The sequence below is a fragment of the Microcaecilia unicolor genome, chromosome 8, assembly GCF_901765095.1.
Source record: "Microcaecilia unicolor chromosome 8, aMicUni1.1, whole genome shotgun sequence".
Classification (NCBI taxonomy): Eukaryota; Metazoa; Chordata; class Amphibia; order Gymnophiona; family Siphonopidae; genus Microcaecilia; species Microcaecilia unicolor.
Genome location: NC_044038.1, coordinates 2,647,911 through 2,664,683, shown reverse-complemented (window position 1 = coordinate 2,664,683; position 16,773 = coordinate 2,647,911). Strand labels below are relative to the sequence as shown.

The following is a 16,773-nucleotide window of genomic DNA, read 5'->3' as shown; positions in this document are numbered from 1 at the left end:
GAAACAGAGTGACCGGAGGGGGGACTGAATAAGAAGCAGAGTGACCGGAGGGGGGACTGAATAAGAAGCAGAGTGACAGGAGGGGGGATTGAATAAGAAACAGAGTGACCGGGGGGGATTGAATAAGAAACAGATTGACAGGAGGAGGATTGAATAAGAAACAGAGTGACAGGAGGAGGGATTGAATAAGAAACAGAGTGACCGGAGGGGGGATTGAATAAGAAGGAAAGTTACAGGAGGGGGGATTGAATAAGAAGCAGAGTGACCGGAGGGGGGACTGAATAAGAAACAGAGTGACCGGAGGGGGGATTGAATAAGAAACAGAGTGACAGGAGGGGGGATTGAATAAGAAACAGAGTGACAGGGGGGGGATTGAATAAGAAACAGAGTGACCGGAGGGGGGACTGAATAAGAAACAGAGTGACCGGAGGGGGGACTGAATAAGAAGCAGAGTGACAGGAGGGGGGACTGAATAAGAAGCAGAGTGACAGGAGGAGGGATTGAATAAGAAACAGAGTGACCGGAGGGGGGATTGAATAAGAAACAGAGTGACCGGAGGAGGGATTGTATAAGAAGCAGAGTGACAGGAGGAGGGATTGTATAAGAAACAGAGTGACAGGAGGAGGGATTGAATAAGAAACAGAGTGACAGGAGGAGGGATTGAATAAGAAACAGAGTGACAGGAGGAGGGATTGAATAAGAAACAGAGTGACAGGAGGAGGGATTGTATAAGAAGCAGAGTGACAGGAGGAGGGATTGAATAAGAAACAGAGTGACAGGAGGAGGGATTGAATAAGAAACAGAGTGACAGGAGGAGGGATTGTATAAGAAACAGAGTGACAGGAGGAGGGATTGAATAAGAAACAGAGTGACAGGAGGGAGGGATTGAATAAGAAACAGAGTGACAGGAGGAGGGATTGTATAAGAAGCAGAGTGACAGGAGGAGGGATTGAATAAGAAACAGAGTGACAGGAGGAGGGATTGTATAAGAAGCAGAGTGACAGGAGGAGGGATTGAATAAGAAACAGAGTGACAGGAGGAGGGATTGAATAAGAAGCAGAATGACAGGAGGAGGGATTGAATAAGAAACAGAGTGACCGGAGGGGGGACTGAATAAGAAACAGAGTGACAGGAGGAGGGATTGAATAAGAAGCAGAGTGACCGGAGGGGGGACTAAATAAGAAACAGAGTGACCGGAGGGGGGATTGAATAAGAAGCAGAGTGACCGGAGGGGGGACTGAATAAGAAGCAGAGTGACCGGAGGGGGGATGGAATAAGAAGCAGAGTGACCGGAGGGGGGACTAAATAAGAAACAGAGTGACCGGAGGGGGGATTGAATAAGAAGCAGAATGACCGGAGGGGGACTGAATAAGAAGCAGAGTGACCGGAGGGGGGATTGAATAAGAAGCAGAGTGACCGGAGGGGGACTGAATAAGAAGCAGAGTTACAGGAGGGGGGACTGAATAAGAAACAGAGTGACCGGAGGGGGGATTGAATAAGAAACAGAGTGACCGGAGGGGGGACTGAATAAGAAGCAGAGTGACAGGAGGAGGGATTGAATAAGAAGCAGAGTGACCGGAGGGGGGACTAAATAAGAAACAGAGTGACCGGAGGGGGGATTGAATAAGAAGCAGAGTGACCGGAGGGGGGACTGAATAAGAAGCAGAGTGACCGGAGGGGGGATTGAATAAGAAGCAGAGTGACCGGAGGGGGGACTAAATAAGAAACAGAGTGACCGGAGGGGGGATTGAATAAGAAGCAGAGTGACCGGAGGGGGGACTGAATAAGAAGCAGAGTGACCGGAGGGGGGATTGAATAAGAAGCAGAGTGACCGGAGGGGGGACTGAATAAGAAGCAGAGTTACAGGAGGGGGGATTGAATAAGAAGCAGAGTGACCGGAGGGGGGACTAAATAAGAAACAGAGTGACCGGAGGGGGGATTGAATAAGAAGCAGAGTGACCGGAGGGGGGACTGAATAAGAAGCAGAGTGACCGGAGGGGGGACTAAATAAGAAACAGAGTGACCGGAGGGGGGACTGAATAAGAAGCAGAGTGACCGGAGGGGGGATTGAATAAGAAGCAGATTGACAGGAGGAGGGATTGAATAAGAAACAGAGTGACCGGAGGGGGGACTGAATAAGAAGCAGAGTGACCGGAGGGGGGACTGAATAAGAAGCAGAGTGACCGGAGGGGGGATTGAATAAGAAACAGAGTGACCGGAGGGGGGACTGAATAAGAAACAGAGTGACCGGAGGGGGGATTGAATAAGAAACAGAGTGACCGGAGGGGGGACTGAATAAGAAACAGAGTGACCGGAGGGGGGATTGAATAAGAAACAGAGTGACCGGAGGGGGGATTGAATAAGAAGCAGATTGACCGGAGGGGGGATTGAATAAGAAACAGAGTGACCGGAGGGGGGACTGAATAAGAAACAGAGTGACCGGAGGAGGGATTGAATAAGAAACAGAGTGACCGGAGGGGGGATTGAATAAGAAACAGAGTGACCGGAGGGGGGATTGAATAAGAAACAGAGTGACCGGAGGGGGGACTGTATAAGAAGCAGAGTGACTCTTTTCTCTGCCCTCAGGATGAAATGAACCATTATGAGGACTGGGCATCTACTTAGGATAGAGTTTCAAGGAGGGTGCAAAAAGCAGCTAGGTCTTTTCACCTGCAGGAAGGGTGGGCAATGTGTAACAGCCCCCAGCTGGGTGAACAATTACACGGGCATATAAAAGGCCTCATGATATTAATATATACAGAACAAAGTTTCATATTTAAAAGTGTCATGTCCAAATTTGCATTGTTACAGTATTGTTCTGGGAGGGGGAAGGGGGAGGGTGTTGAGGTGATCATGATTGTTAATTTTAACTATCAAATTCTTGGGGGGGGGGGGGGCTGTCTTGAAAGATAATTGGGGAACGTGTAAGGCAGATAGCTCACCTAGGTTGCTTACTGACCTTGGTGAAAAGGTTCCCAGATTTTGGAATGACCTAATAAAATATCATAGCATGGGATATTATAATATCCGTGGTAACTATCTGCCATGAGGGAAAACAGTGGGGCAGCAGGAGACCTCCTGTGACAGGTTACAGCACCCCTGGCTTCCGCTAACATGTGCACACTTAGTCCATTCCCTTTTGTGTGACAGTACTACTACTACTTAACATTTATAAAGCGCTACCAGGGTTATGCAGCGCTGTACAATTTAACACGGAGGAAAGTCCCTGCTTAAAGGAGCTTACAATCTAAAGGACAAAAAAGTGCAGTCAATCAAATTAGGGCAGTCTAGATTTCCTGAATAGATGAATAATGGTTAGGTGCCGAAAGCGACATTGAAGAGGTGGGCTTTGAGCAAGGATTTGAAGATGGGCAGGGAGGGGGCTTGGTGTATGGGCTCAGGGAGTTTATTCCAAGCATAGGGTGAGGCGAGGCAGAAAGGGCGGAGCCTGGAGTTGGCGGTGGTGGAGAAGGGCACTGAGAGGAGGGATTTGTCCTGTGAGCGGAGGTTACGGGTAGGAGCGTAAGGGGAGATGAGGGGCTGCAGATTGAGTGCATTTGTAGGTTAATAAGAGAAGCTTGAATTGTATGCGGTACCTGATCGGAAGCCAGTGAAGTGATTTGAGTGACAGGAAGGTTTTCCTCCATCAGGGAGGAAAAGAAACAGAAACCGAGAAAAATGTAGGCAGATAGACCATATGGCCTTTCCTGCCATCTACTCTCCCTATCACTCTCTTAGCGATCCTATCTACTTGTTCCAACTTCTCTTGAATTCAGATACTGTTTTCGTCTCCACCACTTCCACCATGAGGCCGTTCCACAAATTCACAACCCTTTCCGTGAAGAAATATTTCCTCAGGTTACTCCTGAGTCTGCCCTTTTTCACCTTCATCCTATGCCCCCTCCTTCCAGAGCATCCTTTCAATTGAAAGACTTGTCTCCTATGCATTTATGCCATGTAGGTATATAAATGTCTCTATCATATCTCCCATCTCCTGCCTTTCTTCCAAAGTATACATATTGAGATTTCTAGTCTGTCCCCATATGCTTTAAGATGAAGACCACTGACCATTTTAATATCTGCTCTCAGGACTGACTCCACCTTGTTTATCTTTTTGTAGGTTTCGTCTCCAGAATTGTACATAATATGAGGTCTCACCAGTCTTATACAGAGGCATCATCACCTCTTTTTTCCTACTAGCAGATATATATAGGGGGAAAATGTCTAATGACAAGGTCTCAGAGTTCAGAATACCAGATTATTATTCACTGATAAGCCAAAAGGACCACATATAATAAATAGAAAGGGTTTATTTACAAAAGCAGCGCAAAACAAAGACGGTAGTAAAGGTTTAGGAGAAGTGTAAAACTCACTGATAAAAACACTTTGGATTTTAAAATGGACAGAAGTCCATGGACTCCCAGCACACTCCCTATGGCAAAAACCACCCGTGAGCCCAGAGTGATCACAGAACTTTAAGAGAAAGGGATACTGTTGATATCGGGTCATCTACATAGGCAGTTGGCGAGAAGCTTCTGTTGTTGAAGTTCTTGGTCACTGTGATGTAGGGTTGATATTCTTGGTGTTCTGGATGAGTGATCTCCTGCGTCTTTCGCTAGTGCATCTTTTATACAAAATCTTATCGGAAGTGTCCTTCAAATCACGATAGTATGTTGATATGGGATTGGTTCCTGCCTGATTGTTATAGATATTGCAAGCCACGTCTTTGATGTCATCTGGATGTCTCCACAATTCCTCAGGTTCCAAGCAGTCCGGGGCTGAATAAGCAAGATGTCCTTGCCCAAGGTTACTGCATACTTCCAAATTGAGCCTGATGTGTCACTGGAAAGACAGTGTCAGGATCACGGCCAAGGGCTTTTTTAAAGATGCAAAGCAAGCAAATGTCTTTACGGCACAGTGCACGGCGCAGAGTGATCACATCACAAATCAGAACAGGAGATTGAGAATAGGCCAAAGTCTGTGATATAATGAATATATTATGACGGGGGAGGAGGGGGGGATCTACATCCCACAGGTCCAGCAGATGAAGAAGAAGGTCCCACTCCCTCTACAAGAACCCCAGCATTGTCTGCCACCCTGTTTAAGCAGGACATTACAGATGCAAAAGATAATTTGTTGCAAGGGAAGAGGACTCCAAGTGGCAATTCCAATAGCAGAATCAGAGTTTGTAAGATTAAGAAAATCCAAGATGAATTTATACAAACAATGATTTGCCATGTAGGCCTCAGATTGATCTGAGGAAGATCCAGGAAAGATCAGAGGAGATTAAGAGGAGAAAATGAAAGGGGACTGCAGAGAGTAAAAAGGTGGAGGGAATTTATCCCCCCCCTTTCCACCCCACCTCACCGTTACCCGATGGGACTTTTGGAGATCATTCAGAGGATTAGGCCTACAACTTGTGTATTGGATCCAAGTACCTCAACTTTGGTGGATATTGGAAGGAAAGATCTGAAACAAATGGCTGTTACTATGTATATTGAGCACCACTATCCAGATAGTAATCAGGGTTGAATATAGGTGGAAAGAGGTGACGATATGTAGAAGCTGATAAGGATAAAGCTCAACTGCTTAACAGTTATTTCTGTTCTGTGTTCATGGATGAAAGGCTGGAGGTAGGACCACAGAAAACAAATGCTAATGTGGATGGATGTATGGTAGACCAGGACCGATTCTCAGAAGACTGTGTTCGTGAGGAGCTAGCTAAACTAAAAATAGAGAAAGTGATGGGGCCTGATGTGATACAGCCGAGGGTACTCAAGGAACTCGGAGAAGTTCTGGTGGCTCCGTTGTCTGACCTCTTCAATGCTTCTTCAGAGTCTAGACTGGTCCTGGAGGATTGGAGAAGGGCACAAAAGCAGAAGTAAGGAGGAGGTTGGGAATTACAGACCTGTCAGTCTGACCTCAGTGGTGAGTAAACTAATGGAAACACTTTAAAGCAGAGGATTGTGAGGTTTCTAGAATCAAATGGACTGCAGGACATGAGGCAGCATGGTTTCACTAGAGGCAGGTCATGCTAAACAATGCAGGGTAATGCACTTGGATTACAAAAATCCAAGGGAACAGTACATTATAGGAGGTGAAGTGCTTCTGTGTACGAAAGAAGAGCGGGACTTGGGGGTGATTGTATCTGATGATCTCAAGGTGGCCAAACAGGTAGAAAAGGTGATGGTCAAAGCCAGAAGGATGCTCAGGTGCATAGGGAAAGGAATGGCCCTCATCTCCAGTTTCCTCTTTTTCTTTTTTAGTATGTAAGCCACCTAGATGTGCTTGCGATGGGTGGGGTAGTAAACCCTCAATAAACCTGAAAACAGAGGTGATAGTGCTCTTGTATAAGTCTCTGGTGAGGCCCCATTTAGAGTACTGCGTGCAGTTCGGGAGACTGCACCTATGGAAGGATATAAACAGGATGGAGTCGGTCCAGGGGGCAGCTCCAAAATTGGTCAGCGGTCTCTGTTATAAAGGGTATGGGGGCAGGCTTATAGACCTCAACATATATACTTTGGCCCAGAGTTAACTTAGATGGTCCTTTCCACGCCACCCCCCTCTGGAGATATTTTTAAAAATTATAGGTTTTTTTCACCTACCCCACATCAACACCTCTGCTCCTCTGCAGTGTCCCAGCATCTGCCCACCTGTTGCTGAACCCTGTCCCTCCCCAGTGTACCTCACAGGTGTCCCCGGTGCATGCACTGATTCATTATTGCTGCCCGCCCTTGCTGACGTCATTTCCTGTTTCCTGTCTGGTGGGACCTGGTTGATGGAAGCCTGCGGGGCCAGTGCAGGCAGCAATAATGAATCACTGCAGGTGCTGGGGACACCTGTAAGGTACACCGGGAAGTGACGGGGGTTCAGTGACAGGTGGGCAGATGCCAAGACGCCACCGCAGAGGAGGAAAAATGTTGATGTGGGGTGCCACCGCTGGGTGGGCCTGTGCCCACCCCTGCCCACCCAGACCCACCTGTAGCTACACCACTGTTGTATACCCTGTGTGTGTAACTGTCTGACATGCCTCTTACCTGTCCATGTCCATCCTAGGTCCAAGCCCCCCTTGAAACTGCGCGCTCTGGAATTTGAGCACACAACTTATAGAATACCGACTAAGGGCAGTTACATGCGTAACTCCTAATGCTGCCAATCATAACCTATCATTGCTCATGAACATTGGTTATTGGCTCATTATTTAATTTTGTGTGCAACTAGCTTTATTCTCTCACGCACACTGTTTGACTGTGCAGCTTTCTAGAAACAGGGGGCTTATGCTGTTATGTTTTTCGAGTATGTGACGGTGATGGTGCTCCTGTAACTGTGATTGGTAATTGTGTTTCCAGGAACATTGACACACTGATTGTGGATATATTTCCCGTCTTGGATACACCAGCCAAGCAGGTCATTTGGCAGTTTGTTCATCAGCTCCTGACGTACGAGGAGCAGGAGCAGTGTCAGCAGAAAATTGCCCGATTCTTGGGGTACAAGGAGCTTGCAGGTGAGAACCGAAGACATCTGTCCGTGCGACCCCTGCACTGGTGTGAACAACAAAAGACTGAGTTATTGTTAGGGACAGTAACATCCGTAATTAAGGGTCTGCAAAAGTAGGAGCTTGGTCAATTCATAGAGACAGTAGATGTCAGTAGATGGTCACAGGCCTCCCAGTTGTGATGTCCGATTTGTTCATGAGAAGTTTCATTACTGCTGGGATGGAGCATCGGATGCTGATGGAATCCACTGGTGCTCGGTATTAGCTGTTGTCATGGTGACAGGAAAGGTCTAGTTCCTGTGGATTAGAGGCTGTATTTGGCAGTATTCAGGGCTCTATCTCATTCCTGTCTCTGATGAAAGGATTCCGTATTGTACACTCGTGATCTCTCAAATTTTCACACTCTTCATCATCAGCTGTATTTTCATGAGCACTTCTTGCAGGCTAATATCCATAAGCAAACTTTAAAGCAGGTGACAAAGCATGAAAGATCATTTATAAACATCAGCCTTTGAAGGAAAGCATTCGTCTTCCAATGGTGCTTTTCTTGTGTAGCCGGAGTGCTTTAGAAGTGAAGTACTTCCTGCTCTTTTTGTCTGAAGGACATGGAGGTGGCCTAGGGCTGTGGGATTCACTTCTGGCCTTTGAAGGCCACATCTGGGTCATGTTTTCAGGCTAATCCACGAATGGTGCATCTGATCTGTATATATATAAGGTAGTGTGCATGTAGCCTGTATCCCATGCATAAGTACCAGCTCTGTGAATACAATGGGTGCTTGAGCATCCTTAGCTGAGCAAACGTTCACTATGTCTTGGGCCAGTTTAGCGGAGGTAGTTATCAAGCAGCATTATGGTGATAACCCACATGCAAAAGGGCTGTAATGCAGGTTTTGGTGCTGTAATGTAGGTTTATTTAGGTTACTGTGTGGTACATAGTAATGAGTTGCAAATGCATGCAAAACACCTCATTGCTATGTAATTTCTGTAACGTGGCTTGCAGAAGTCACATTATAACTGGAAAAATAAGCCCATCAAAACCCTTGGGTTATTTTGCCATCCTGGGAGCATCAGGTTGCAAGCGGCTTTCTGTACCCTTATATGGAAATCAGTGGGGGTTGCTGATGTGATTTTGAACCCAAATCTGGCAAGGGCAGGGGTGACTGGGGATCGCTCTTGCCCAACTCCACTAGGAATCAGGGATTTTTTGTTTTTGTGAGGGTGGGGGGCCTAGCGGGTGAGAGTTTCAAGACTTAGAGCAGGGTTTTCTTCCGGGGTGGGAAACATTCAAGATGGGTGGGGGCTTCAGGTTGGAGATGTTTCTATTAGGGGAGTTTTATTTGGGAGGGGACCTCAGGCGAGGATTTGTACTTGGGAAGGGGGGTCATGGGGACCAGGGAGCAATGGGTCACAGATTTGCAACCTGGTGCTTCTGAGACGGTGGCGCAATGCTGTTTGCAGTTTGCTTACAAGCAGTGCTGTGCATATACTACGAAAGACAGTAACCTCAATACTGAGATGCTGCTGGTTGGTGGCCCCTGTGATATATTGAGGTGTGCTAAAAGCCTGATTTTTGTCACACTTTTGTAATTTCCCCCCTTAATATTTTTGAAAAGTTGACTCTTATGATCTCATGTGTATTAATTAGGAATATTCTGAAAGCCTCACTCATTTGCGGCCCTCAAGGACCCACCAGTGAATACATCTAAGGCCATAGTGTCAGCAGTGGCAGGAAAGGACATTTAATTCTTGGTCATCAGCACGTCTCTGTCCTTCGTGGCTCATGCAGATATCGTTAGGCAGGTAGACAGCTGATGCTTGAGCTCAGTAAGTAGGACATCTTCTCCTTCGTGGGCCTGCTGTCGTATGGTTGGGACACAAACGTGGCTGTGGTCTGTGGCTCTAAGGAAAGGAGGGAAACTTGGAGTTTGATGAGTAGGTGAAAGAGAGACATCTTCCCATCTCCCGAGATAACACTGTGCTTTCTTTGTACCTGCAGCGGATCTAGAGGCAGAGGAATGGCTTCAAAACTCTGTGACAGAAGCATTGACAGAATGTCATGGAAGAGTCCAAGCCAGAGAGACTGAGGATGTCAAGAAAGGTATTTCTTATTTGGAACAATTTAATTTTGGATTTAGCTCACAGCTTTTTCAGTAGTAGCTCAAGGTGCATTACGTTCAGGTACACCAGGTATTTCCCTGGTCCTTGATGGCTTTCACTGTGTCCAGTGAGAGCTCATTTGTGAGTGTATCGGAGAAAATATGGCACTGAATATCAGGATATATTTTTTTAAATCGTGCTGACTGCAGCAGCTGAATATTGACCCAGCCCTGGATTTAGTTAACTGCTTCTTGCATGAGATTATTAAATTGACTTGGGGAAAATCCACTGCTATTTCTGGGATAAGCAGCATAAAATGTATTGAACTTTTTTGGGATCTTGCCAGGTACTTGCGACCTGGATTGGCCACTGTTGGAAACAGGATGCTGGGCTAGATGGACCTTTGGTCTGTCCCAGTGGGGCAATACTTATGCACTTATGACAGGTACCTGAGCGTAGCTATTGCTGCTTTGCCCCATGTGGGCCCTGCTGTTTGCCCTGCAGCAGAGGCGTATCTGAACTTCGGCGGTAGGGGGGGCCAGAGTGAGGGGGCACATTATAGCCCCCCCCCCCGCCCCGCTGCCGCCGCCGCCATTGCCGACCCCCCCCGGCCACCACTGCCAACCCCCCCCTGCCGCCGTCACGTACCTTTGCTGGTGGGGGACCCCAACCCCCGCCAGCCGAGGTCCGCTTCTTCCTGCCGCTGCCTTTAAAAATATTCCTTCAGCTGGCGGGGGACCCCAACCCCTGCCAGCCGAGCCGAGGTTTTTTAAGTTCTTCTTCGATCGTCCTCCGTGCTGTTCAAAGCTGCTGAATCCAGTTTCAGAGTCTGACGTCGCAGCACGTTGTACTCCCTCAGTATCTTGGGATATTTTTCATCCGATCCCATGGCTTTGATTGTGTTTAGATTTACAAGTTGAATATATCAGTGTGACAGGAGGAAAAACCTTGCGCCTTCTCCCATATAACTCAAGGGTAGAAGGGGCTAGGGCTTCTTCATCATTGGAAAAGAACTCCTGAAAATTTTAACTTCGTAACATCAAACACAGCAGAGATTCTTTACACCGAGTTGCTTTGCTTTTTAAGGTTATTTTCTTTTTGAAACTTAGGTTAAGCTTCTCTAGGGCTCCTCCGTAACTGTACAATCAAGTCAGTACTGAACTAACCTATTTTCTCAGTAGCGGTTTCTAAAATGCCCGCCAAACGTTTAGAGGAAAGCTTATATAGCCGGGTCTGAGCGGGCAGGGAGCCTCCTCCGTCGGACCCTTTCACTTCACAGTTGACATGCGGTGCCTCCGTCTGGGAAAAAGAAGACCCTCTTTTCCTACCAGGAACTCAGCCTCTGTTTCCAGTCTCCTCTGGGATGCAAGCTGGCACTTAGCACGGGTCATTGACTGTCAAAACATTTCCAAGATTAAATCACTCCCCAGTCCAGCAGTTTATATGAAAATTAACTGGAACTTTTATTACCTTCTGCAACCAGCAGTTCAGTCTGTTCAGACCAACGAAATAGATAACAGTCCAATATAAACTTGGCTTGATTTTAGCATAGTATTTACAAAAAATGCAGATCAGAAATATATACACTTTGTACAGTGTCTCTCCTTGTCCATCCCTTACAATCCCAACCCTCTGTCCCTTATCTTGCTATCCACATACCTCCTTTTTCCGCCACCTCCTCATCTCCTCATTGCTATCCCTTCTCTCTTCCTATCCTAACTCCACTCCACACTCCTCTATCTCTTCAATTTTCTCTTCTTGTGCCCTGATTAGTCCTCACTCTGCCCACCACCCCTTCTTCCCCTCCTTTTACCCCACACTCCCCTCTTTCTTTCCACTCTACCAAGGCTAACCCCATCTTGCCACTCGAAACTCTCCCCTCTATACCCCCAAATCCTCCCCTCTGGACCTGAGGGGGGAGGGTAGGAGCAAGAGAGAAAGGGATAGCGGTTTTGTAAATATTACCAAAAAAGCAAAGCCAAAAATGCCAGGTGGTATGATGGCAAGTCTAGGGATTCACTCAATCCCTTGAAGGCCTTGACCGCACGCCACTGGTTTGACTGAAACCCTTAAGGGGTCCATGTGAATGGAATCATTTACATGTTGATTTAAGGCTAGCTGAAAATATTAATGCTTTTAGGAAATGACTGAAAATCTTATTTTCTCAGGCTTTTAATCAATTATGACTTAGTATTTTATGGATGAAGATGAAATCTTGTGGTCTACTACCCGACTCCCCATGCAATATGCAATGTACTAATAGGTAATTCAGTCGTTGTAAACCGCACTGAACCCTGATAAGGGGATTTTAGTGGTATATTAGGCCTCATTTGAATGGAATTGAAAAATATTATGATATATGAGTATGTTTTGTGTTTTGACGTTTGATTAGGGAAGTTCATAGGTTTTTTTGGTTTTATATGTTGATATTTTTCAAACGTTTTGGACTAGATTCTCTGGCGCCTGAAAAATTTGGCACCGAAAAAATTTCCGCCTAGACGTATTCTGTAAATCGCACAGTGTATAGAATATGCCTAGCCAGTTGTGCACGTAAATTCTAATTAATGCCAATTAGTATCAATAATTGCACGTTAATTGGCAATTATCGGCACGGATTGGCTTGTTAAGTAATTAAAATTGCGCATGCAAATCCAGAATATGACCGGATTCGTGCACGCAATTTCGGTCATGCTATATAGAATTCGGGGGGGGGGGGGGGGGTTTATGTATATACGTTGTACCCTGCCTTGAACTGCGGAAAGTGCGGGTTAGAATTATTTTTAATGTATAAATAATAAATCAAACAGGACACATACGGAATAAATCCTTTGGTAGGACATAGGAGTCTTTACACTATTATGTTATATCTCATTGTGATAAATTAAGGTCTGTCCTTGTACCAGCAGGAGAGGCCATGACCCAAATGATCCCTGGAGAGAGGCAAGCAGGGGATGGGACGTCGCTTCCAGAAACCCCAAACCCCAAAATGGTTTGTAGCTTCCATGTCTGCTTTCCTGCTGCTGATTTGGATTCATGAATGTTTGTGGTTGCTTTTGTGGATCTGCCGCCTGGAAAGACTTATTTCAAAGGGAAGTGATTTTTATGTAAACCTCAGATGTGTTACTTCGATTGATGAATATATTCAAATGTTTTGTGTCATCTGCTGCTTCTAATGTCTAAACATGGGGAGGGGAGGGGGGGGAGCTCCATAGTCAAAAACAAAAGCTGAGCTCCTAAATTTAGGCTCCTAAGTGACTAAATTTGTCCCTATTTGCAGCCAAAAATATGAGCCTAAGGTTTTCTTGCTGAAAATTTACCTAAATATAGGAGCTTAAACATTATCCCCAATTCTATAAACGTAGGACATTGAAACCCCATTCAAAAGAGTGCCCATAGATTTCATGGGACCACTGGAGCAAATCACAAAAGGCAATAAGTATATCCTGATGATCTTGGATTATGCAACCTGATATCTGGAAACCATAGTGCTATGTAACATGAAAAGCACCACATTAACAAAAAGCCTTTGTGAAGTCTTTCCTTGGGTATCCTCACGAATGAGGATACCCAAGGAAATACTCATGGACCAGGGGACACCTTTTATGTTGCGTATCATGAAACAAGTATTCACCCTGTTAAAAGTGAAGAAGCTTCAGACCTTGGTATACCATCCCCAGACCAATGGCCTGGTTGACTACGTCAATAAAACGCTCAAGCAGATGTTAAAGAGATTTGTTACTGAGGATGGGAAGAATTGGGATACCCTCCTTCCCTATGTTTTATTCTAGCATTTCCTAGTTTCAAAGGAGTTAAATTAAAAACAAATATTTTGAATCTTCTTGTAAATATTTCGGGCCCACTTTACTAAGCAACATGTTAAGAGATCTTGTTCTCTTTATCATTTCGTAAAAACCTGAAAACATATATGTTTCTTGATAATGATATGGATTAATGCCTGTTTTATTTGTGATTGCCATGTAATTTCTCCTGTCTGTGGTAGCTTCTTTAATTTGCAATCCGCGCTGAATCCTATTGGGAAAAATTGCGCAATATAAAACATCTGTAGCATAGCATAGTACAGCATAACTATGCCAAAGAATGGTCTAATGTATGGCAATTAAAATTCAATGCAAAGAAGTACAAAGTGATGCACTTAAGGAGTAAAAATCCACAGGAGACGTGTTAGGCGGTGAGAGTCTGATATGCACAGACAGGATGAGGGATCTTGGGGTGATAGTATCTGAGGATCCGAAGGCGACGAAACAGTATGACAAGGCGGTGGCCTTAGCCAGAAGGTTGCTAGGCTGTATAGAGAGAGGTGTGACCAGCAGAAGAAAGGAGGCGTTGATGCCCCTGTGCAAGTCGTTGGTGAGGCCCTACTTGGGGTATTGTGTTCAGTTTTGGAGGCTGCATCTTGCTAAGGATGTAAAAAGACTTGAAGAGGTGCAAAGGAAAACTACAAAAATGGTATGGGATTTGCATTACAAGACGTATGAGGAGAAACGTGGAGAGGCATAATCGAAAGGGGCGCCCAAGTTTTCCTGAGGACAGCCCGGCGAAGGGGCATGGTAACCCGTATTATTGAAACAAGATGGGCGTCTATCTTTCATTTTGATAATACGGTCGAGGACGCCCAAATCTTGACATTTAGGTAGTCCCTAGAGATGGTTGTCCTTAGACTTGGTCATTTCTGATTTTCGGCGATAATGGAAACTAAGGACACCCATCTCAGAAACGACCAAATGCAACCCTTTGGTCATGGGAGGAGCCAGCATTTGTAGTGCACTGGTTCCCCTGACATGCCAGCACACCAACCGGGCACCCTAGGGGGCACTGCAGTAGACTTCAGAAAAAGCTCCCAGGTACATAGCTCCCATACCTTGTGTGCTGAGCCCCCCAACCCCCCCCCCAAACAAAAAACACACTACCCACAACTGTACACCACTACCTTAGCCCTTACGGGTGGGGGGCACCTAGATGTGGGTACAGTGGGTTTCTGGTGGTTTCTGGAGGGCTCACATTTACTACCACAAGCGTAACAGGTGGGAGGGGAGGTGGGCCTGGGTCCGCCTGCCTGAAGTGCATTGCACCCACTAAAACTGCTCCAGGGACCTGCATACTGCTGTGATGTACTGGAGTATGACATTTGAGGCTGGCAAGGAATATTTTGAAAATTTTTTTTTGAGGGTGGGTGGGGGTTAGTGACCACCGGGGGAGTAAGGGGAGGTCATCCCCGATTCCCTCCGGTGATCATCTGGTCAGTTCGGGCACCTTTTCAATGCTGCATTCAGCACCTAACTCTTACCGTTCAGTAAATCCAGACTGCCCCATTTTGACCGCCCCTATCGGACTGATCGCTCATTTGTCTCTTAGATTGTAAGCTCTTTGAGCAGGGACCATCCCTCTATGTTAAATTGTACAGCGCTGCGTAACTCTAGTAGCACTTTAGAAATGTTAAGTAGTAGTAGTAGTACTTTTCGTGGCTTGGTCATAACAAAAAAGGACCAAGTAAAGTCATCCAAGTGCTCGTCAGGGACGCCCTTCTTTTTTCGATTATGGGTCGACGATGTCCATGTGTTAGGCACACCCAAGTCCCACCTTCGCTATGCCTCCACACGCTCCCGGGAGCTTGGTTTTCCCCACGACGGAAAGCAGTTGGGGACACCCAAAATAGCTTTCGATAATGCCGATTTGGGCGACCCTGGGAGAAGGACGCCCATCGTCCGATTTGTGTCGAAAGATGGGCATCCTTCTCTTTCGAAAATAAGCCTGATAGTGATCTGAACATGTATACTGTAGAGGAAAGGAGAAATGGGGGTGATATGATAAGACATTCAAATGTTTGAAAGGTATTAATCTGCAACAAACCTTTTACAGAGACGGGAAGACGGTAGAACTAGAGGACATGAACTGAGGTTGAAGGGGGGCACATTCAGGAAAAATATCAGGAAGTAGATTTTCAAGGAGAGGGTGGTGGATACTTGAAATGCTTTCCCGCTGGAGGTCGTGGAGATGAAAATGGTAACGGAATTCAAAAATGCGTGGGATAAACACAAAGGAATCCTGTTCAGAAGGAATGGATCCACAGAAGCGTAGTGGAGATTGTTGGCTATACTGGTAATTGAGAAGCAAAGCTAGTGCTGGGCAGACTTCTACGGTCTGTGCCTTGAAAATGGCAAGGACAAATCAAGGTCAGATATATATATATAAAGTAGCACATACAATGAGTTTATCTTGTTGGGCAGACTGGATGGACTGTACAGGTCTTTATCTTCCATCGTCTACTATGTTACTATGTTGTAATTGAGAAGGAGGTCCTGAATGTCAAGTAGGCACTGGAAATATTCCAATCCTATTTACTGTGGTGCCTATTTACCCTCATAATGGACCATCAGCTGCTTAAGTGGCTGGCCCACCATAATGGAACGGGTCGATGTGGAGCATCTGTTTACGCTTTCTAAAAATATTAGGACAAGGGGGCAAGCAATGAAGCTGCAGTGTAGTAAATTTAAAACGAATCGGAGGAAATTTTTCTTCACTCAACGCGTAGCTAGACTCTGGAATTCGTTGCTGGAAAAGTTAGCGGACTTTAAAAAAGGTTTGGACGGCTTCCTGGAGGAAAAGGCCATAGAATGTTATTGAATGGACGTGGGAATAATCCACTATTTCTGGGATGGGCGGGACAAATTGTTTGTTCTTTTGGCCGCTGTCGGAGACAGGGTGCTGGGCTTGATGGACCCTTGGTCTGTCCCAGCATGGCAATGCTTATGTACTTATGAATCTAATAGTTGAATCATGCAATGGTTCATGAGTTTCCAGCCCTTCCAATTTGATGTGGAACTCGGGGCTGGCCAGGAACATCAGTATGCTAATTTCCTCTCTCAGAGTGTGGCTTCGCTAATTCAGAAGCTCAACAGGGCATGATTGAGCTGAGGGAGAGGGTATGTGATGGAGTGTCTAGGAAAATGCCAGTTCCCCTTAACAGCACTCCCACACAGGACAGTGGCATGGGCATGGGTGGGCCTGGGTGGATACAGCTTGTTGGTGGCTGGAGGGATCTGCCAGCTGAAGACTTCTGGTGATCTGGCGTCTCTTAGCTTCAAGCCCCCAACCCCCGATACATTTTAAATCCTTCAGCGCTGGGCCGGCAGTAAGCAGCAATTCATGAGCCTTCCCTTTGA

At 46.0% G+C, this 16,773-nt stretch overlaps 1 protein-coding gene across 1 annotated transcript in view; it reads left to right on the top strand.

Annotated features, from left to right (window-relative positions):
• GRID2IP (Grid2 interacting protein) overlaps positions 1–16,773 on the top strand; it is a 68,311-nt gene that overhangs the window by 19,563 nt on the left and 31,975 nt on the right. Inside the window, 3 exon segments of the mRNA XM_030213019.1 lie at positions 7,350–7,504; positions 9,492–9,593; positions 12,499–12,581. Of these exon segments, the coding sequence (XP_030068879.1) occupies positions 7,350–7,504; positions 9,492–9,593; positions 12,499–12,581 (340 nt within the window).